The sequence below is a fragment of the Colius striatus genome, chromosome Z (genome assembly GCF_028858725.1).
Source record: "Colius striatus isolate bColStr4 chromosome Z, bColStr4.1.hap1, whole genome shotgun sequence".
NCBI lineage: Eukaryota > Metazoa > Chordata > Aves > Coliiformes > Coliidae > Colius > Colius striatus.
This window is the reverse complement of record NC_084790.1, coordinates 13,326,412-13,348,845: the sequence shown is the minus strand read 5'-3', so window position 1 is coordinate 13,348,845 and position 22,434 is coordinate 13,326,412. Positions and strand designations below refer to the sequence as shown.

The 22,434-nt window shown below is 36.0% G+C and overlaps 1 protein-coding gene across 4 annotated transcripts in view; it reads left to right on the top strand.

Annotated features, from left to right (window-relative positions):
• XRCC4 (X-ray repair cross complementing 4) overlaps window positions 1-22,434 on the top strand; it is a 184,955-nt gene that overhangs the window by 17,043 nt on the left and 145,478 nt on the right. For all 4 annotated transcript variants that reach the window (XM_062018237.1, XM_062018234.1, XM_062018235.1 and 1 more), the window contains exon 3: window positions 3,762-3,949. In XM_062018237.1, the coding sequence (XP_061874221.1) occupies window positions 3,762-3,949 (188 nt within the window). The remainder of the gene's footprint in view (window positions 1-3,761; window positions 3,950-22,434) is intronic.

The following is a 22,434-nucleotide window of genomic DNA, read 5'->3' as shown; positions in this document are numbered from 1 at the left end:
GTTTATTTCTGCTTTATTCTAACCCATGCTCCACAGTGCTTCTATATTCCTTTTAATGTATGATGACATTTCTGAAATTTCTGACATCTGCTGAATCTGTGTTGTTGCAGTTCTGGTAAAATGCTGTGTATCATGCCTTTTCCTTTTAATGTATGTTAGGCTAGTATGAGCGTGACAGATTTCGCAGAGAATACTAATTTTGAAGTGTTTCCTCTTAAGGACAATACGTGGAATTTTGTGACAGGCTTCACATTGCCATAGGTCTGACATTTCACAATTTAGTGTGACAAATATTGACTTGCTCTCATTTATTGAGCTTAATTCCTCTGTTTCCCCTCTTATCATAACTCCAGAGCAGTTCAGTTTTCTTGCATCCTTTTCCTTTTTAGCTTTTGAAGGACCTAACCTATTTGAATATGTTTAGGAAAATATGCTTTGTGCTAGGGAATAACTAATGTCATTCTGACCCACTTATTTATTCTTTTAACTGAGTATATCTGCAGGCTCAGATTTTGCACAGAAGAGAATAGTAGTTCCTGGCATCAGCTATTTTCTTCCTTGCAATGGTGACATTAACATACTCTCTTTTGCCATCTTTATCTCTCTTCTCATGTACCAGGTCACCTGTATCTTTATAAATAGAGTAATGGAGTGGGGTGTTGGTGATTAACCTGCCTTATCAGATTCTGCAGAGATATGGTAATCACTTCAGATGATTAGTGAGGTAGTATTTCTTTTTTGTGTGCACAAATAGTTGTTGTATTTTGTATTAAATGGCCTGATTACTTCCCCTTCTGTTAAGTCTAAGACCAATAAAGTCTATGTATTTTCTGTATTTTGAGAAGTGTAGATCGGAATACTGTAAAAGCTAATATTTATGAACAAGGCAGATCCGGTTGGGTGAGTAAAAGCTGGGACAACCTTTTGTTGCAGTCACTGTTGAGTTGGTGGAATTAGGACTGTGAGAGGAGTCAGCAGAGTAAAAAAGTAGGTTAACCCTAGGTATAAAGATAGGAGGCTTTGACCTCTTCCAGGATCTCTAAAAGAATACTATTGGATATGTCGCTGGAGAAGAGGTCTAGGAGAGATGGTTGATTTTTCAGGAATCACTTCCTTCAAGCTCAAAAATTGTTCATCTCACTGGAACAAGGAATCAAGCAAAGGTGTCAGGAGGCCTGCATGGATGAAGAGGGAACTCCTGGCCGAACTCAGAAATAAAAAGGAATTGTGAAAGAGGTGGAAACCAGGGGAAGGTGATCAGGGGAGGGGTATAGGCCAAGCATGCAGCAATGGGCTTAGGAAAGCCAGGACCCACCTAGAATAGCACCTGGTAAGGGATGTAAAAGGCAATTAGGGCTTCTGAAGGCTAACCAGTGCATCCTCAACAAGTTTACAGATGATGCAAAACTGGGGGAAAGTGTTGATAGCAGATTGAGTTGTTATTGAGAAGGACTTGGACAGGCTAGAGCAAGAGACTGTTAGGAATCTCACAAAATGCAAAACTGTATACCTGGGAGGGAAGAAGCCCCCAGCTGGTACTAGTGCCTTGGATAACTGTTTGAAAGCAAGTCCCTTGTTGAAAAGAACCTGGGAGTCTTGTTGGACAAGAAGTTGAACATGAGCCAGCAGTGTGGCCTTGTGGCAAAGAAGGCCAACAGCTTCCTGAAGTGCATAAGGAAGAGTGTTGCCAGCAGGTTGAGGGAGATGATCTTTCCCTTCTGCTCAGCCCTAGTGACACCATGATGCAGTGTTCCCTTCTGGGCACACCAGTATGAGAAAGATATGAACTTACATAACTGAGACCAGTGCCAGTCTGTGAAGGTGACGAACAGCTTGAACATTAGTCATGCTAGGATAAACTGAGAGAGCTAGGACTGTGCAACTTGGAGGGGAGAAGGCTCAACATTTTGTCAATGTGTATTAATTAGTACCTTATCACAGGAAGTGAGGAAGATGTAACTATGATCTTCTCAGTGATGTCCAGTGAACTGAAATATGGGGAATTCCATTTAAACACAGGAAAAAAAAATTGTACACTAGAGAAGTGACTGAACACCAGAACAGCTAGCCTAGGAAGGATGGGGAGTCTTCACCCTTGTAGATCTTCAGAACCCATTCAAAACATGGTCCTGAGCAACCTTTGTAGTTGGCCCTTCTTTAATCAATGGATTTGATCTAGAGATCCCTTCTAACCTTAACCACTTGAAGTCTGTGAAAATAAGCTAAAATTATGGAAGGTGCAGAATTAATCCAGAAATCCTGGAGTGTATGAGGAAAAAAACACTCAAAGGAAATAATGATACATTTACCTCTTTGCTCTATTTTTATATGACGGATTGATTTGATATGTACTGCCTCCTTTGCAATATGAGGTTAACTACTGTGTCAAGAAGATTAGAGAAAAATTAGGCAATTTGGACAGGCTTACACTTGATTGAAATACTGTTCTATTTTTATCACTATGATTTCAATACATTTGCAGGCTTTATGTCTCAATATGAGACTATCTTCAAAGGCATTTTTATAGAGAAGAAATATTAATAGCAGTTTTAAGTGCGATACTTTTTAAAATTTATTTGCAGTTCTGTAAAGCATGTGTTTTGTTCGGGACTTTTTTTTTTTTTCAGAGTGACAAAAACGAAAGTCCTTTTGCATAGCTTACTCTTTCAAATGCTGGGCAAATGCTACAAAGGTCTAAAAGCAACAAGGGTAAATGGCAATCTATAGCAGTCTTCCTTACAGGACTGGTCTCAAGAAAAGGCAAAACTTATCTTTATAGTATTTTACATTGTTTACTTGATTATTGTTAGGTTACACATTAAAGCCTGCATTACATTGTATACATCTTAACTCTAAATTAGAGTCTTTGCTTATATCAGTCTGTGCAAGAAACTGTGCTCCTCATTGAGATGTTTATTCTGATTAATATTTGGTCTTTAAAATTGGTGAGGAAAAAGTATGTAGAATAAATCAAAAAGGCAAATAAGCAGGGGCCCAAGTGGTAATGAAGAATTATTTCTTGCTGCTCCTAGTGAAGGGTGATGAGTTTTGGTAAGCTGATATTTCAGTTTGAGGATGAATGACAATATCTAGGAAGAAATAAACGATAAGAAGCACACTGGGAAGGCTATCATGATTCTTGAGGACATTATGTGTTTATTGGCCTGTTCTGTACCATATTCAGCCATTCTTCGTCTTCAAGGGACTAGAATAAAATAAAATGTTCTTAATAGAGCTGACATAATGCAAAATGAAGACACATCTCCCATTTAGTGATCCTTGGACTGGAAAGATAAAACATGGATTCTCAAGTATCTAGTCGTAGCTTCATTTGTAAATTGACTTTTTATTTCATTTTAAGCTTATAGGTTACAGTCTTGGAAAACTGGATCCAGAATATGTAAGGAGATAGTTGTATCTCTGTTTTTTTATAGGGTTTAGATTACACACCTTCAAAGACAACTGAGGGGGCACAATAAATCATAGTTAGAACATTCTGTTCCTTGTTTTAAGGTTAGTGTTATTTGGAATAACAAGGCAAGTAGAATTTTCAGACAGGAAAAAGAGGAAATTCTTATAATAAAATACAATATTCCTGCTACATTTCTATTAAAGTCTGGCACACTAATGCACTTCAAAGAAAAAACAGTCTCCTAATATTTGGCTATCCTTAAGGGGTGTGTATATCTCTATGTACATATAAATAAATAGACATGTTCACCCACATATGAATATTTTCTTACCACTTTTCTTTTTGACAGTGTCTGAAGCTGAGATTTCTAGGGAGGCTGCTGACATGGAAATGAATAGAGGAAAGTATGTTGAAGAACTTAAGAAAGCATTGATAGCTGGAGAAGAGTCAGCTGGCAAATATAACTTCACTGTTTCAAGAGATGATGAAAATATGGAGTGTCATTTCTCCTATGAAAGAAATCTAAAAGATGGTTCTGTAAGTATAGTTAAATGTTTGAATTTAATTGTTAAACTATGAGAAGGATCTCTTTGGTACAGTTCTGTAATTTAGTAGGTTCTTTAAAAATCACATAGAACTGTGGTACTTATTTTGGATTGAATGAATATTGTGAACTCTGCCATGGGCTAAACTTGAAACAAGTTTGTGGTTTCCTATCAAAATTTGCTGTCAATAGAACTTTTTCTGTGTTATTTTCTTATATGCTACTGAGTCAGAGTATTACCTCTCTACTTTCTCTGCACACTTTGGATTGGTGTAGTAATAGGATGAGGGATAACTGGATGTAAGGAAGAAGTTCTTTCCTGTTAAGAGTTTAGGCACAGGTTACCCAGAGAGGTTGTGGCTGCCCTGTCCCTGAAAGTGTTCAAGGCCAGGTAGGATGAGGTTTTGAGTGACCTGGTCTAATGGAAAGTGTCCCTGCCCATGGCAGCAGGAGTGGAACTGAATGCTTTTGAAGGTCACTTCAAACCCAAACCACCTCTGTGATTCTGTGATTTATGTTTTGGATTTTTTTTTTTTTTTAATTGGAATATGCCTACATGTTGGAGCTACAGTTTCATATTAAGCTGATATATTTCATAAGCTTTGTTTTTAATTCCTAATGTAGAAAGTATGCTTGTCTTTTGAAATTCTAGCCCTTGGTGCATTTCTGCTTTGCTTATTTCTTCTTTCTTCTCTATGCTCACCTAAATGAGGAAAAATACTAAATTTAAAGAAGATTCTTTTCAAATTCTAAAACATACTTCTAAAATTACCTTTTCTAATACTTTAAGTGTTTTGGAAATTAACACTAAAATATTTTTTGCTTGGAAATGCATTAAATTAGAACTGGGAGTGTGATTCTGTGTTAGATTCTTGGCTATGAAGGAAAAGATCTAAAAGGAGGAAAGAAACCAATATAGTCTGTATCTGTAGACACTTGATTATTTCAAGGTGTGATGTTGAAGCTTTTCTGAGGAAGAAACTAATTTAATGTAATATTTTTTCTTTTTTTTTCTTTCCTGTCTTTTTTTTCTCTCTCCTTCAAAAATTAATGGTTTGTCTTTCTCAAGGTTTATCACAGTTTCAGTTGCACTAGGATAGCAGTTAGACGGACTGACCACTCAGCTATATTAGTGAAATAACTTGTGTTTAAAAAAGCACTGATTTTGAAGAAAGAGTAGAGATGAGATGCAGTTAAGTAAGAGCAGGAATGTCTTTGGAGAGATAGAATTTTTTTCCTGGGGTAAACATCTACTGCAGATGTTGTGTCTAGGGATTGTCCTACCTGCTTTGTTTTCAAAGATTTCTTCTTCAGAACACCAGGACAGGTTTTGCTTCTCATTTGCTTAATTTTGGCAGGTATTATCTTTTAAGGAGCTAGCAGAGGTGTCTAACTTGTAACAAAAAATACCAGAACAAAACAAACTATCTTGGCAAAGTTGTATCTGTTGGATGTGAAAGTTGGAAATGGCTTTTTTCCTCTGAATTGGAAAAAAGCAAAGAATGCAGTATAGATGTTGATCACAAATGTATATATTTCGTGAGTGTGTAACTCTTAGATGAGATGAGAGAAAACTCACTTCAAAGAGGGGGACCATTCAGATTACCTGATCAGTAGCAGCACAGGTGCTTACTATCAGTTTATTGTCAGTCTTGGCTTCATTTTAGTAACCAGAGAAGGGGAGATTCCATGGAAGGATGTTCAGCTTCTGAAGAATACTTCATTCTAAACCTTTTTCCTTGTCCAATATAAGAAATTTCAGCACAATTTGAGTCTTGACTGAGATGCCAAAAGTTAGGTGATATAAATCTCCTAGTCTGCATTATCAGTATTTCTGTGTATTTACCCAAGGCTTTATGATCTCTGTACCTCCTTCTTGGTGCTTCTTGTGAGCACAAAGGCCTGGATGTTGTTCAGAAACAGTCTATATCAAAAGTACTACATTACAGCAGAAATACAAGATTAGGACCAAATTATACTCAAAAAGTAACAGCAATAGTTTTGAGAATCCCGTTTTTCTTGTGTGTGTCCTGCATAATATATTGTAAATACTAGACAAATGAAATAGGTACTATATTTTTATTATAATATCGTCATATATGTGGACCCACCTAATATATATTTTCTTCAATGAAAAACTTAAGAGAAATTTAACTCATATGAAGACATATTTTTATGAATTTGGGAAAATAGTTATCTGCTTAAAGAAACTGAAACTACGAAGTGTCCTAATTGCTATGTATGCATTTAGCTTTGAATGTCAAGAGTGGTTTTAGAAAAAATGATATTTCTTCGATGAAAATACGCCTTTTTTTCTACCTGTACTAAGTGAATGTTTACAAATAAAATTACCAAAGTCTTTATCAGAATTACAGACAACTTTCAGGTATATAATACAATATATTTCAAACATTTGCAAATGCTCTGTGAAAGTATTTGTGATGCCTGTCTTTCAGGATCAGATTAGGAAATGAAAGCCTAGAGGAATTAGTCTGCAATTTAAATGTAACAAATTCAGTGTTTATCTCTTATCTGTACTTATTTTGTTTAATGAATATTTGCCTTCGCATCTTTTGTTTAGTTGTCATGAATATTTTCTTTGTCTTTTCATATTTCAGCAACTGTATATATACACAAATTACAACCTTCCTAGTACTGGTAAAGGCATTTCAGGACTGGGGGGATGGTGACATCAGCCAAAATTGCAAATTTTTTCATCCAATAAGTACGCAGATGCCTAATGAATACTCTTGGGAAAACAGTATGAGACATAGAGATATGTTATTAGAGATATATCTATGCTTGAATACACAAACTTGATTATTTTAATTTATTTTAATGAAATATGCCTACTTGCGTGATGTTGATCAAGTCACCTATGCCCATCTCAGCCAGTAATTTCCACTGCTGTGCTCTGCCATAGTTCTACAGCCAATCTGAATAAACCACTAACTCCTAAAAAGAATTGAGTGGAACTTCACCCACCAAAATAATTTTCCTTTTTAATTTTGTTTAGATCAGAGTTCAGATATGGCCTGGGCTCTTATTTACAAGTAATATCTACACAGTCTGTAAGTAATTGCCAGCTGAAGAGTTTTTGAGCGTTTTAGGTACGTGATGAGTGTCACTCAACTGGAATGAACATGTTAAATGCATCTTTAAGGATTCACAGTGGTAGTCATGTGACATGTAAGTCATGTAACATAAAATATAACTTGTTTGTATGTCACTTCCATGTGGGAGAAGTATACTGCTATATCTGTATTCACTGTCTTTGTGTATCTGTTGATCCCTGTTTCTTGCAAATATCTACACATGTGAAACGTACTATACATGATTTGCATGCTTCACACATAGACTAGGGATTTAGTAAACTGACATCATTTGTCATAAATAACAAAAGCTATCATATGATAGTGCATCATAAGTTATTGTTTTTAAACCTTAAATAGTGTTGACAGTTTTATAGATAAGTAATTTAATCATTATTGATTATTCTGAAGTAAAGTTTGCTATATTAGCAGTGTCACTTGGGTTTTCTCTTTCTTCTTGATAATAATTTGCAGACTGAAATTACTACTGTTGAAATACTGTATGCATATATATAATTTATAGGTACATTCAGAATTTTCAGGGCTTAGTGACCGTATAAACTGGAAACGCTCTGTTTTCAGTAGTGTGATTTTTTTTAGATTTTGTTTTAGTTGTGCACTTGCATACTTGTTTTCCACTCTTCTGGGGAACAATATCTGTAGGTAATTGTGGGCTAGTGAGTAACAATAGTAATTTGATAATAGTAAAATCTGTTAGGTAATGAATCTTTGTTTCCGTAACTGTACTGAACTGCAGTATTAGAAATAACTTTTACCTTTGGAGTAGCTTGCTAATGATCTGCTTCCCTAAAATATAATTATGTGCTAAAACTGTATTGGGTGGTCTATAGGAGTGCAAAAAAAATAATGGAGTCATGTTAAGCAAAGGAAAATGTAGGCATGATATTGGGAAATATTTTCTGACATTGAAATTTGCTTTACTGCTAGAGTATTTGCCAAAGGAAGTGGTAACAGCCTCATTGTATCACTCACTTAAAAAGGAATTGGACAAAGGAATGGAAAATGCACTGGAAGTAACTATCCTGCATTGGCAGTAGTACATTAGATGATTTAATAGGTGTTCTCCATTCCAAAAACCTGTGAATCTCTGCTTGCTGGCCCGGACTGCTGTGCATATGAGCTCCATTGGTTTGTGGTACAATGAATATTTCTACAAAGGAACTTATATTTACAGACAGACACACATACACACAAGTTGAAGAGCAGTAAGATGGAGGATGTAGTTTTAGCAAGTTGCCTCATGAAAATTAGGTTTATCAGCTCTAATTAGGTATCACAGGTTGTTGGAACAAAGTTTGTTGTATCTTTGTAGTCTGGACGGAATATTTGTCAATTCTAAGTCTGACAAATGATCCTACACTATAGTAATAAAAGTTAGCTTTGTAAATATCTCCTCATTGAGGTAAGCTTACAGAGAAGGCCTTGAAGATCAGTTTGCTTTTCCTTTCCTAACAGATAGGTAAGAATAATTATCCCTTATCTACTTTTGGAATTAAATAAATTTAGAGATTAAAAACTTATCTGGTTCCCCAAAATTGCTTCTCCCTCTTTGTGCTGGCTAATTGAGGCTAGAATTACACTTGTTAGCCTTAGCCTTATTTTGAAGGCCAAGGAGACCTGCAACAGCTTAGAGCAGTGTAAGAATTCAAATGTGAAATCCTTTGACAGTTTTTTGTATAGCTTTTACCATCAACATAATTAAAGACCAGGGGAATAATTTATAGCATCTGTGTAATGGTAGTTCAGAAGACTAGAAATGACAACGTAATTCACCTGTTTATTTGATGAACAGGTAGATGCCTTCTATGAACTGATGTCTATGAACTGATGACAGGATGAAACAAAACCTATATCTCAAAATCTTTTTGAAAATGTTAGTAACAATTGATATATAGTAATGATATATATATAAGAATTATGAATGAGGCTACTTAGGTGCTGATAGGGGATTTTTTTTTGAATGGATGTAAAACTTGGGGTACCAAGTCATAAGTAATTCATACCTGATTTAAAGGAGGAATCTATGTAGCTTGTGTATTTTGCAGTGTTCTCGTTTCATGTAGTTCTAGGAGTATTGGAATAAGAATCATAACCTAACTTAAGGGAAGTCCATAGGATTTTAGTAATTTCTTACTGAAACAAATTCCATTATTTCTGACAGAGTGATCAAACACCAGTTTTCTAAATACTTGTTCTAGCTGTAGCTCAGCCTGACGTAACTGAGCCTAAAAAATTGTGCCTTTAAACATTCTGATGTGTTTTGTGATTTATTTTCCCTATGACAGGTGGCTTTGCTGTAGGGCATTCAGCACTCTGCCCTTAGGAACGGTTTTTAGGGTGGTGAGGGCAAAGTAGACTGTTAAGAGTCACATTAAAATAACAATGGGTTTAGTATACAGTGGATCTTGTGTGTCAAGCCAGCTGCAGTGCAAAATGGGCCACACACACAGAGATCTCAGTGAGGGGCCATTGAGGCTGGGCCAGCTAAACTGCTGCCACCTAAACAAACACCATCACAGAGTCAGTGATTTAGCGCTTGATCTAAGTAGGTGACCACTTGGAAGTAAATCTTTCCAAGTACTTTAGCGAGTCACTCCACATATAATAAATAATGGAAATCCGGCAAGACTTCTTTTTTTTTTTTTTTTTGTACTGGCAATTAAATTGATTAAATGGGCTTTGATAAACAATTATTTGAGTGCTAGCAGTCGTCTATTTTACAGTAACATTACAGGGTCTGCTTTTTTTTCTTGTCTTTTGTGTAAATTTATAAAGAGGGATGATAGGAGCTTAAGACATTTCACCTTAGATACTGTTGCTAATCAGACTGGGATGCTGTTGTCTCCTCTATTTCCTGTAGTCGATTCTGAGAGTTCCTTATGATGAGTTTACTACAAGTTAAAAATAGTTTGAGAAAGTCATGCTAATTAGAACTTTTCACAGAATACTGAATGAGTGAAGTAGAGTAAGTAGAGCCCTTTATGCTGTTTGAGCTGTCTTGTTTCAAAAGAGTTACTTTGCTCCAAATCAGTGAGGATATGTTGTTTGGATAACAAAGGTCACTGAGAGTTCAGATTGTTTCCCAGGCAATGTGACTAGCTGCTCATCCGAAAAGACAGAAAGATGAAATGGTTAATTTTTAGGTCAACATGCAAGCAATGACTCTTCTATATAATTTATATCTATGTAATTCAAGATTTAAGGGTGTATACTTGAATGAGTTTCTCGGAAGCCTGATTTAGAAATCACTTACTAATGTGTCATATAAAGAAGACATTAGGTATTTTGTGTGATCTCAGACTTTTCAGTCCTATGTGATTTTTTTTTTTTTTTCTCCCCTCATCTTGCCTGATGTGTACCTTTATGAACCCTCCAGGTCTTGTAGGTACACTTTAAATGCAGTGGATCACTTTGGTAGCCTTGAGGTAAGAATAACTTTTTTAGAAATAATTCTTCCCCCCTCCACCATTTAATATGTTTACAATATTTGACAAAAGTCATGAAGAATTACATTGTCTTCCTTGTGTAGTTCTCTGATTGTAACAAGCTGTTTCATTACTGCTTCTGGTAAGCAATGGTCTGAGGAACCGTTGTAGGGAAGTAATTTAAAACACTGGTAGTATATATCGTTAAAATTGAGGTGCTGTTGGAAAATGAAAAAATCAAACACTGCAATGAATAAATACGCCTTTGGTTACTCTCTACCTGTTAGAATTTGTGGATTGAAGTGCAACTATCCATTTGAACAAGAATAGTAGTTTAACTGCTTTAAGGCCTATTGTAAATGTAACTATAAAATAAATTTTCTTATTTTGTGAGTACGACAGTAAAACTATATTAAAAATAGCTGTAAAACGTTCTTAAATTTGCAAAATAACAAATATTGTTTAATTTATACAACAAAATTGCCAGTGTTCTTTTCTCAGTCCCGATGTTATTGTATTGTCTCCTCTCTCTTCCTCTCAATTCTTTTTTATTTTCCCTTTTGGACCTACCTGCTGTGCATTTGAAATCTCTGTGTAGACATCAAGGCTTTATTTTACTTGTACAACTAAGTACAAATGCTTTTGTTTTAGGAGGAAAATCTTTAAATCACAGCATATTGACAAGTCTTAGTTTCCCAAGAAAAATATAGAGGACAGTAGATTCTCTGGAAAAGAGATTAGTGTGTGTGGATTTTAAAACTGCCCTAGAAGAGTCTAGTTCTGTATTCTCTGTTAAGGATGAACAACAGTCAGATCCTGATGAACAGCAAGAATCCCACCTATGTTTCTCTTCAGAAATGCCTTTATAGTTCCTGAGGAAGCATTCATATTCCTGTCTGCAAAGACACGGGAAAATGCTCAAGCTCAGGATAACATTTTGTTAACCAGAAACTTTGCCAATAAGAAATATTGAATGGATATGTTTAACCCTCAGAGCTTTGTGTAAAGGCTTCCAGTTAATTTCAGTGCATAATACAAGCTTGGTTACAGTTACATACTGAAATAATCTTGAATTGTAAGAAAAGAGTGAATTGGACATGTCTAGTATGTTTTAAAAACTAGCAAATACAGAAATATATATGTATAATGTGGTGCAGATATAAGGTAGCTGTAGTACTTACAGTGAGGAAGGTGTTACACTTCCTGTTCTTTTTCTTCCCTTAAGTTGCAGTGATGCGAAAGATGTTCACGTATCCTATGGATTCACTGTGTATTAGTATTTCTGACATAAAGTTAGCTCTGAACAATGAAAACAAGTTTGTGAATTAATTGTCCAATTAGCAGAAAGAGGTCAACTGTTCTCTGGTGGAACAGTACTATTTGAATTTTGCTACATTACTGTAGATACTTTAAATTGTTGTATCGTATTTGAAGATTTTACAGAGTGCTAATAACTGGCTATTAGATGTCAGACAGCATTTGGAGTGGGTTGGGTTTTTTATTGGAGGATAAAGCTTAAGACTCTTTTGTTGGAGTTTTAAAATTTGAAGCCAGACTTTGACTCAAATATTCATTTATAATTGTTCTAAAATATGTTGACATCTCTGGAAAGTCCTTTGGAAGGCAGATAAGTTTTTATAAGTATTCTGTGGAAAAACTCTTCAATAGAAAATTATTTCTCTTGACATCTCTTTTTTCTTTATTAATCTCAAATACTCCTGCAAATAATGTCTGATAGTTCATTTAAAATTGTTTTAATTGCTTTGTTGGGTATAAAATTTAACTAATATTAGTTTGGGTTCTTTTTTTGTTTTTTTTTTTTTTTTTTTAGATTTCCAGAATGCAAATCCATGTCTTTCTGCATGTATTCTCTGGCAAATCAAAGTTTTGTGGGTTTTTAAAGACTTTGAGGTATATATTTTTGTTCTGCTCATATAAAAACATTATCTTCCCGGTGGCACATTATCTTCACTCTGTTTTCTTGTTGCATGATAATACCTGTAGATTATTAGTATGACACAAATATCTAAGCATATGCTAATTTGTGATAACAGCCTTCACAATGCTCTTAGGAGCTGCAGAAGTAGCAAAAAGAGGAGTTTGGAAACAGGTATTTTTACTAGTTGTTGATCAGGTATATTACAACATTGCGTTATTCTAGGTCTTTTAACTTGATTTAAATAGTGAGTGGGGAGCAAGCAGTGGAAAAAAACCTCCAACACTGAAATGTCACTAGAAAAAGAAAAATTACACACATTTGTCCTCCTCCTTTCCTGTAATAAATGGTGTTCATCAATCCAGGAATTGTTGTAGTCTTTGTAAGCAGATAGCATCCATCACACCAGATGTGTAAATCTCATCAGATTTCATCTCCTAAATACAACATGGGACTTGTAAGGGAAATGCTTAGCTGAGAGAAGATCCTCTGGTTTTCAAAGCGATACTTTTCTGTAGTAGTTGTATCAATAACCAGAAATACTGCATTTTAGTTTTGTATTGCTTTACTACATTTTTATATTTCCTTAACAGAAACTACTGATCAATGGCATATATGATCAGGTACAAGCTATATTGTAGTCTCTGTCTGTCTATATATAAACTAGTAAGTGTGGTTTGTTATGACCACAGTCTAAACTTGTTGGTTTCTTTTCTTACTAGAAAACAGTACATGAAACATTCTCTTCATTATTGGATAATGTTTAATATATTTGAAGTTTAGTTTGATATAAAATTCTAAAATGACAATGCAGAACTCTACCCAAAGTTTTCAACAGTTGGTTACATTTTATACTAGTTTGATTTGCACTTTGTGAGTTGTATAGCAATCAACTAAGCAATAGAAGGTTATTTTCATAATTTCATCATTAACTCATTACCTTGCTTTGTGTTTTGTAGCTGTTCCAATCCAGAGACATTATGTGGATTGGTTTGGTATTTATTTGAAATAAAACTAGCCACATTCTTTCTTTCTAATGTGAATATATACTCCTCTCCTTTAAACTGAATCAGTCTCAGGAAAAAAAGTGTTTATGCACTGAGTTTTTAGAGACTGACTAACTTGAGATATTGATTGGCAGTTACAGCACAAGTAAAAGTTCTAGTCTAGATGAGAGGTAATGTGTTGAACTTGGAATTCTGAAGATATACAGTTGGAGAACTGAACTTATCTAGCCTTTACAAGTACTATTTTATTCACAGTTCAGAGTAGTGTTTAGGATATGCAAAAGTCCTATTGAGCAACCAAGCATATCATGAGAACGTCTTGTCATTTTAAATAAATCTTCTATTTTAAATAAAACTGACAATTATTTTAGGGATTTCTGTCTTTACTAACAATGAAAAATAGAGGAATTTACTATCATTTTTTACTTCTCTGGGTGCACAAGGAAGTCAAAACAGTGTAGACTTCCTATTTGCTTTGAGAAACTGATTTTCTAAATCAGCCATTCACCACTTCATTTTTTTTGTTTTGTCACTGAGATTGTATACTGAAATACATTAGGCAAGATAGTTTTAATATCATTAAAAAACAATGAGATGTTGTTTAAGAGATAATTTGAAACTAAGAATGTTAAACAAGAATGCAAATACTAATGAATAACTAATGGAAGGATGTTTAAAGGGATATTTCAAATACACGTGTGTAATTATAATCAAAGATTAAAGTTCTGCCCTGTGTCAATGGAAATTTTTGAACCCTCTGAAACAGTAACTTCCTTCATGATGTTTATTAAACAACAAAGATTTCTGTAAAGTGAGTTGGCTTGATTATCTGTTAATCTTCAAACATTGCCATCCACCAAAACTGTTGGGAGGACTGAGTTAGTAGTATTGTATATTAATAATTATAGTTATCTACAAGCTGACAACAGTTGATTAGAACACATTTCTCTCTACCCAATTCTCAAGCTGTTTAAGATCCCACTGAATAGCAGCACAGCTTTCTGGTGAATCAGCCAGTCCTCCCACTTTGGTGTTATCAGTGAATGTTCTGAGGGTGCACTCTGTCCCCTCATCCAGGTCATTGTTGAGAGTTAGGCAGAGAAGAACCTCATGAGGTTCAACAAGGATAAGTGCAGAGTCCTGCATCTGGGAAGGAACAACCCCATGCACCCACCAGTACAGGCTGGGGATTGACCTGCTGGAGAGCAGCTCTGCAGAGAGAAACCTGGGAGTCCTGATTGGTAACACACTAACCATGAGCCAGCAGTATGCCTTCATGGCCAAGAACGCCAATGGCATCCTGGGATGCATCAAGAAGAGTGTAGCCATCAGGTCAAGGGAGGTTCTTCTCTGCCTCTACTCTGCCCTGGTGAGACCTCATCTGGAGTTCTTTGCCCAGTTCGGGGCTCCTCAGCTCAAGAGGGAGAGAGAAGTTCTGGAGAGGGTTGAGTGCAGGGCCACCAAGTTGATCATGGGACTGGAGCATCTTTCATAAAAGGAAAGGTTGCAGGAACTGGGGCTGTTTAGTCTAGAAAAGAGGACACTGAGTAGGGATCTCATTAATATTTACAAGTATGTAAATGGTGGATGTCAGGAGGTTGGGGCATCCCTTTTTTCTATTGTTTCTAGCAACAGGACAAGGGGTAATGGGATGAAGCTGGAGCACGAAAAGCTCCATTTAAATATAAGAAAAAGCTATTTCACTGTGAAGGTGCCCTGACACAGGCTGCCCAGGGGTGATGTGGAATCTCCTTCCTTGGATGACTTCAAGACCTGCCTGGGCCTGTTCCTAGGTCAACCTGATCTAGATGCAGCTGCTTCTGCAGGGGGATTGGAATAGATGATCTCTAAAGGTCCCTTCCAACCCCTACCATTCTATGATTCTATATTGAATAAGACTGGCCCCAGAACCAATACCTGTGGAATTCCACAGGTGAACTTTTTGTCATTGACTAAAGGCAAATCCTCTACTGTTCAGGCCACCCTACTATCCTTGCTGGACTGGGCTTCCCAAGGGCCAGCCTTGGCTGTAAAGACTGAAACAAAGAAGACATTCAGTAGTTTGCCCTTCTTTGCATCCTCTGTCACCAGGGCACCCCCTGTGTTCAGCTGCAGGCCCACATTCTCCCTTATCTTCCTTTTGCTGCTGATGTACCTGAAAAACTCTTCTTGTTTTCTTTTACTTTCCTTGACAGTTTTAATTCTAAAAGAGCTTTAGCCTTCCTGGTTGCACCCGTGCATGCCCTGGCAATGTTCCTATACTGTTCCCAAGAAACCAGGCCCTTTTTCCACCTCTCATAGATGGCTGCTTTCTGCCTGAGTTGTCCCAGCAGCTCTTTGTTCATCCTTGGAGGTCTCCTGCCTGCTTTTCCCGCATTTCTACATGTGGGAACACACAGATCCTGGGCTTGGAGGAAGAGGTGCTTGAAGACTGACCATCTCTCCTGGGCACTTCTATCATCCAGGACCCCATCCCATGAGATCCTTCCAAGCAGGTTTTTGAATAGGCCAGATCAGCTCACCTGAAATCCAGGGTCAGAACCCTGCTTGGGTCCTGCTTCTTCTACACAGGATCTTGAATTCCGCCATGTCATGGTCACTGCAGCCAAGGTTGCCTGCAACTTTCACATTTCCAACAAAAACCTTTTTTGTTTGTCAGTACCAGGTCTGGCAGCACACCCCTCCTCGTTGGCTCCTCAATCACCTGTGACAGGAAGTTGTCATCAACAATCTGTAGAAAACTCCTGGACTGTGTGCACTTGGCTGAGTGGCTCTGTCAACAAATATCAGGGAGGTTGAAGTCCCCCATAAGGACCAAGGATGGTGACTGTGAGACAGCTCTCAACTGATTGTAGAGGGCCTCATCCACTTCCTCCTCCTCTTCAGGTATCCCGTAGCAAACTGCCACAACAGCATCACCTACATTAACTTGCCCCTTGATTTTCACCCACAAACATTCAACCCACCCCTCATCTCCACCCTGGCAGAGCTCAATGCACTGTATGCAAATGTGTTTAATTTACTATGCTTAGTTTAATTTTCCTTTTTGTCTTTGGTCCTTGAGTACTTTTGAATCCATTTTTAAAGCTTTTTGTTTTTTTTGTGGGTAGAATGCCTGGAAAATGTTAAGTTACATAGTATTTACCAAGGAATAAGATTGAGCCCATTCACTGTGACCACATATCTTTATTTATGGAAAATAATTGAGGTAGATACTGCTCTTACTGTTATGCTGTTATATTTATTGGATAAGGTGGTGGATCTTGGTAGGTTATAGGGCACAAACATCACAAGTGAGCACTACCCCATCTGAAAACATAAACGTGAGATGAAAGATGACAGGTATGCATCCTTCATACCTGAATTTTTCATGAGGAAAGTAAACACATATCTCTGATGAAGGAAAGAAATTGCAAAAAGTTGCCATAATTGATAGCCAAATTAGAATGTGGTGATGCAACAACAGATTTGAGCAGACACTGTTGCAGGGTTTACAGACTTTAATAGCAGACATGATGTTGATACCTGTATTAGCCTAGAGAAGAAATGGCATAATCTCTGTTTACCCATGCTATGATTAAGCAGACACTGAAGTGTTCAGGAAATGGCCTAAGGAAGATGTGGGGTTTTGAAATAGAAATTGGATGGAGAGTCATCAAGTTAGAAAGGAGAGGTGAACCTGAGTGTAAATAGCATCACCAAGATTTAACATACAGGAAAATAAAGAGACTAAGCTAAATAGGAAGCAAGCATTTTAAATTTGTCCTTTTGAGATAGCAGTTTAAAATAAATGCTTGATCAGAAGCAGGAATAAAAGAGCTTGATTTATTTTGATTTTAATGTCTCTTGGATAAGCTGATATCCAAAGTTGACACTATATTTTTTTTTTAACCTTTATTACTAAACTTTGTTAAGACGTGGAGTTGGGAGATAGAGTATTCCCAGGTTTTACCCAACCTAATCTGGCTGTGTGGTTTTTCTCAAGTTTTTCACACAGTGCTTCTGTAACGTGAAGGCACTGGTTTATTTTTGGTGAGCTGCCAGAGGTGCATGTGTTCATCAAATGTTGTTTAGTTATTGCAGCATATTTATGCCATCTGGAAATACATGTACTTCCCTTTCTGAACAATGGTCTTTAATCAAGTCCTATATTACAGAAAGACTGGAAAGCCCAGTATGCACAATCAGTAGAATGCCAAAATTAGAATTACACGTACATTTTCCTAACTATGATGTTCCACTCAGCGTAATAAACTTCCAGAGGGTACTACATCTCTGAGTACCTGTATCTGTGTGTATTATTCAGAGTAATTTTGAGAACTTTGTGTAATAATAACAAATCAAGAGCCATTCTATGGAATTGTAAGCTTTCAGGAATTACCTGCTGTCTTATATTTGTTAGGAAACTCCATTTTTCCAGGTCTATCCAAACAGAAGCATCCACAAAACCATTTCACGTTTGTTGTACTATTTGTATTACAAAATCATATGTATTTTGTCCCACACGTGTTTGGAACAGTTCCTTTATTGTTTGTAAAGCTCCATTAGCTTTTTGCAATTTGTACTCAAAGAACACGTAGAGAACTCAAATAAGTTTGAGATGATGTTCATTCACTTGGTAAGTGCCAGGAACTGAAGTGTGCCTGGTAGCATTCTGAAAATCAGATCAATTTTACACTTGTGACTGAAAATATATTCCTCCTTTTTGAATACCATTCTGAAAATATGTATATTCACAAATGGTATTCAAAAAGGAGGAATATATTTTCAGTCACAAGTGTAAAACTGATCCGTTGTTTATTGACTGACATAATTACTCAAGTTTATCTTTTCCATTTCAGATGCTTAGTGTGTTTCTCTTAATTTCTGGATGATGTTAAAGTGCTAAATAAAGATATTTTAACAGTACCTTATATATGGGCAGATTGATCTGTTGTTATGGATTTTGTTGTTTTTGTTTTTTCTCTTGTGGAAGTCAGTAGCAAGGACAGGGGGTGAAATATGTCTTTTCAGATTTTCTAGTAGTGCTTGATAATGCTGTGCTAGTTAGTCCCAGTATTACTAGAGCTGATTGAGAAAACTATCTTATATCTTTTTCCCTTCTTAAAACAAGCTGAACTTCTTGTTACAAGCTGAACTTTGAAGGTTTTTCAATTTTTTTTTCTCTGATTGCAGTTTTAAGGCTTTATACTGATTGAAATCTAATCATAGTCTGATAGAGATGCATATTCATGGTTTATTATGCTGCTCTTTCAGGAGCCTTAGAGTTTCCTTGTTGAAAGAAAAAAGAGAAACTTAAAACTGACTTGGTGACAAGTATAACTGTCTCAGTGACAAGTATGTCTGCCTATCAGGGAGATTCTGGACCTTCATATATAGGCTTATGATTTCATGATACCACGACCATATTTGAGAGGAGATTCTCCGTGTGATTGCTCAGCTACTTCGGATGATGATAAAAGATGTTTGTTTTGTATGCTTCCTGTGAAATTAACCACAACTGACCTATTCATATTTGATTCATCTTTGAACTGTGAAAATGTGAGTACAATCAGATATTTATCAGTTACCTATCAGTCTAGGATTTTAGTTAACTAGTTTTTAGTTCCCTGTTACTTTAATGTAAACACTTACATTTCATGGTGTATGAGTGACTGAACTTGTGATCTTGTGCATGAAAGGCTCAGTGACAATTCGACTTTATACCTAGCCAGTCTTGGTCCTGGCTTCTGTGCTATCTTTTGAAAAATGTTTATTTTTCCACAATTCCATCCTTAATATTTTTCTAGATACATTTTTTTCCTCTGTGATAGTTTATTTTCCTCTAGACTGGTTTCTGGACTCTACGACAAGGGTATTACTTGAAGTGGAACTGCTGTAGTCCATTCAGATGGACCAGTGCTACCTAAAATACTACTCTAACCAAACAGGAAATCAAACAAAACAAAGTTTTAAAAATTACAAAATAGCTTGTGTGCTTGAACATGGGAAATGCTCGAATTCAACAAATGTCAGGTACTTAAAAAAAAAAAGAAAAAAAAAAGTATCAAGGTCATATGGCTTAGATTTGACAACATATGAGCATTTTCCTTTCAGGTACAACTTCAAACTTAATGTGGACCATGACATTCTAAAGAAATATATTTCCATATGGTAAAGAAGTTATTAATATTTGTTGAAAATTTCACATGGGTTTCTCCTTAAATCTTGTTAGCACTTTAGTGGTCAGGAGAATGACATGAAACCTCTGTGCCTCACTGTGTTCAATGCCTTTGAATAAAAAATGGTTAGAAGAGAAAGTTGTCTTTATCATGTGCACCCTTTCTCTTTAAGAGCTAGAATCATACAGCTTATAAGTATGAGATATGTATAGTATATATATATATATTTAGTGTATGAAATGTATTGGTATATGTAGTCCAGATATACCAGGCTATCTTTGTAGACTGAATTCAGCATTCTACCAATATGCATTTATTTTGAGAAGGAAATATGTGTTTTGCTCTAAGTTTGCGGTAACAGATAAGGAAATAAAGAAAAAAAATTCTGAACTTGTGTTGAGAAATGTTGTGGGAAACAGTTTTATTGAAAGGAGTACTGACAAGGAGTACTGATGCAACTAAAGCACTAAGTGTGAGTTTTCTGTTTCATAGATGCAGATGAATCCTTATCCTTTATTACAGCTTTAAAGTATTACAATTTCAGTAGTATCACTCCAAAATAGAATACAATTTCTTCCTTTTTTAAGAAAAGCTGCTAGACTTCTCAATTTAGTAGGGTTGCTTGAATGAATTTTAAATTGTTTCAACAAATTGTGGAAATAAGATAAAAACTATGACAGTGTTTTTTCTGTTTCTTAGGATTCAAAAAAATCAGTTTACAGAGAAAAGCCTACATTTTTATGGTGAGTCTCTCTAATAGATGCTTGAATCTTTAATGGACGTTGTGCAATTATTGATTTCAAAATACTGTGCAACACAAGGTGGAGATCCACATTCTTCTTGTATTCATTACTAAATCTTTTGAGTAGTACTCAAAACCAGCTTACTGTTGACAGTGACATAAATTGACTGTTGTTAACACCCAAGCTCTGGATATTTACTACTTTAGAAAGTAATGCTGCCTCTTGTATTTGCACAGTTGGAATTATTCAATGTTCTTATTAGTTGCAGTGGTTTGGTGTTCCTACAGAAGCTCCACTGGAAGCTTGGACAAGTTATTACTAGTTTTGAACAGCTATATTTAACGTCCTTAGAAACTTATGTGGCCTTTTTTTGAAGGAGCATACATCTTAAGAAGGAAACATAGATTTTTACTTTATGAAACAAGACAGTGGGAGGTGTTACTTTGGTGAGGCCCCAGTAAACCTGATTTGATAAAGAGATATTTATCTTAGCTATGGTCTAAATAGCATCTTAAAAATGCTGGTCATCTTGTGGATGATATATTGTCTGTATTGCAGAATGATTCACATGCAGTGTTCTAGCTGTAATCTTACAAGGAGTGAAAGACAAGCATTGAAAACCAAAACTGATAAGATTTCTTATTCTGAAGTATTGCAAATTCTCAATATATCAAGTATTTTTGTAAATGTTGTAAGAGACTGTCTTTTAAATCTATAGCCATCCAGTTGTTTCTCTCTTCTTCATCAGACTGAAGGTAAGCGGAATCCGGAGGTCCAGTCAAATGACACACTTTTTTGTGTTATGTGAGGATATAATATTTTTGAGCAATTCACTGAATACACCCTTGCCGTTATTTTTTGTCAGATTGAAGATGCTGCACCAAGGGAACACTGAGGCATTCGTCTGTCTTTGCAAGTCACAAATATATTATGATGTTTTAGAAAAAATTGTGGGAAGCATTGACTAAGTATGTATTCCTTTGCAAGGGATGAATGGATATATTTAAGCCTGAAAAGTTATATATTTGTTTCTTGGGGATTTTATCTACATCTTTAGTGATGGATATCTGTAATAAGCACTGTTAGAATCTTTTTTTACTTGATTTCTGAAGCAAAATTTTGATGTTAGTACTGCAATGCACACGTTTCATCCTAAGTTCTCATCTCTCTTTTCCTGCAGTGAAATACTGTAGTATCTGCACATGTTAAAAATTCAGTATGCGTTTTGTGTAGCAGTTTAAAGCCAGAGTCTAAGAAAAAAGATCAATTCAGCAGATAGACCAAAGAAGTTATTTGCTGATCAAATAAGGACCCTCTAGTAGGGTCCAGGTGAAGGTTAAAGGAATTTTCTACACCTATTCCCTTCACTACAGTCCTTAAAGTAAGGAGAGGAAGAGAGAGAGCTATTGTTGAACTTAGTCTCTCTGTTTCACTGAAATGCTGTGTTCTCTTCCCCCCTTCCTTATAAACCTAATTTTAAAATACAGAAAATAAAGATGCTGATAAAACCTGAAATTGTACTAAGACATTGTTGAGCCCACAGTGTTTTTTTGCAACAATTAAGAATTGCCCAAGTGCTCTCTGTAATGAATGAACTCTTGGTTTCCTGTGAAGATGGGCATTTAAGTTAGGAGGTAATTCTGTTGCAGATCCCAGTTGTACTGTCAGTGAAGGAGAGTAAGTATTCATAGTCATGGCCTAAGGAGAGTTGTTTAAGAGATAGGGTCTGGTTTCCTTCAGTGTTTGTTTTCAAGGATTATCTTTTGGTCAGAATAGATGTGCAGCTGTTTCACAGGTCCTAAATTTTCCATTCATTATCATCCTGACACCTAGAAAAGATAGGCGAGATCTTGAGTTTCCACTAGTTCTTTCCCCTGGGCATGGAAACTAATTTTAGAGCACTTGGAAGACAATCAGTCGAACTGATTATTTCAGAGCAATTTAGGTCACATGCCAGTATTTTCTTATTTTAGTTCATGAGATATTGTAATTGATAAAGATGACAACAGTTGCAGGCAATGGCATAGTAAGACACCAGAGAGTTTTATGATAATGATATTACTTGTAGCCACTTCAGTTTGGACACTTTTGTC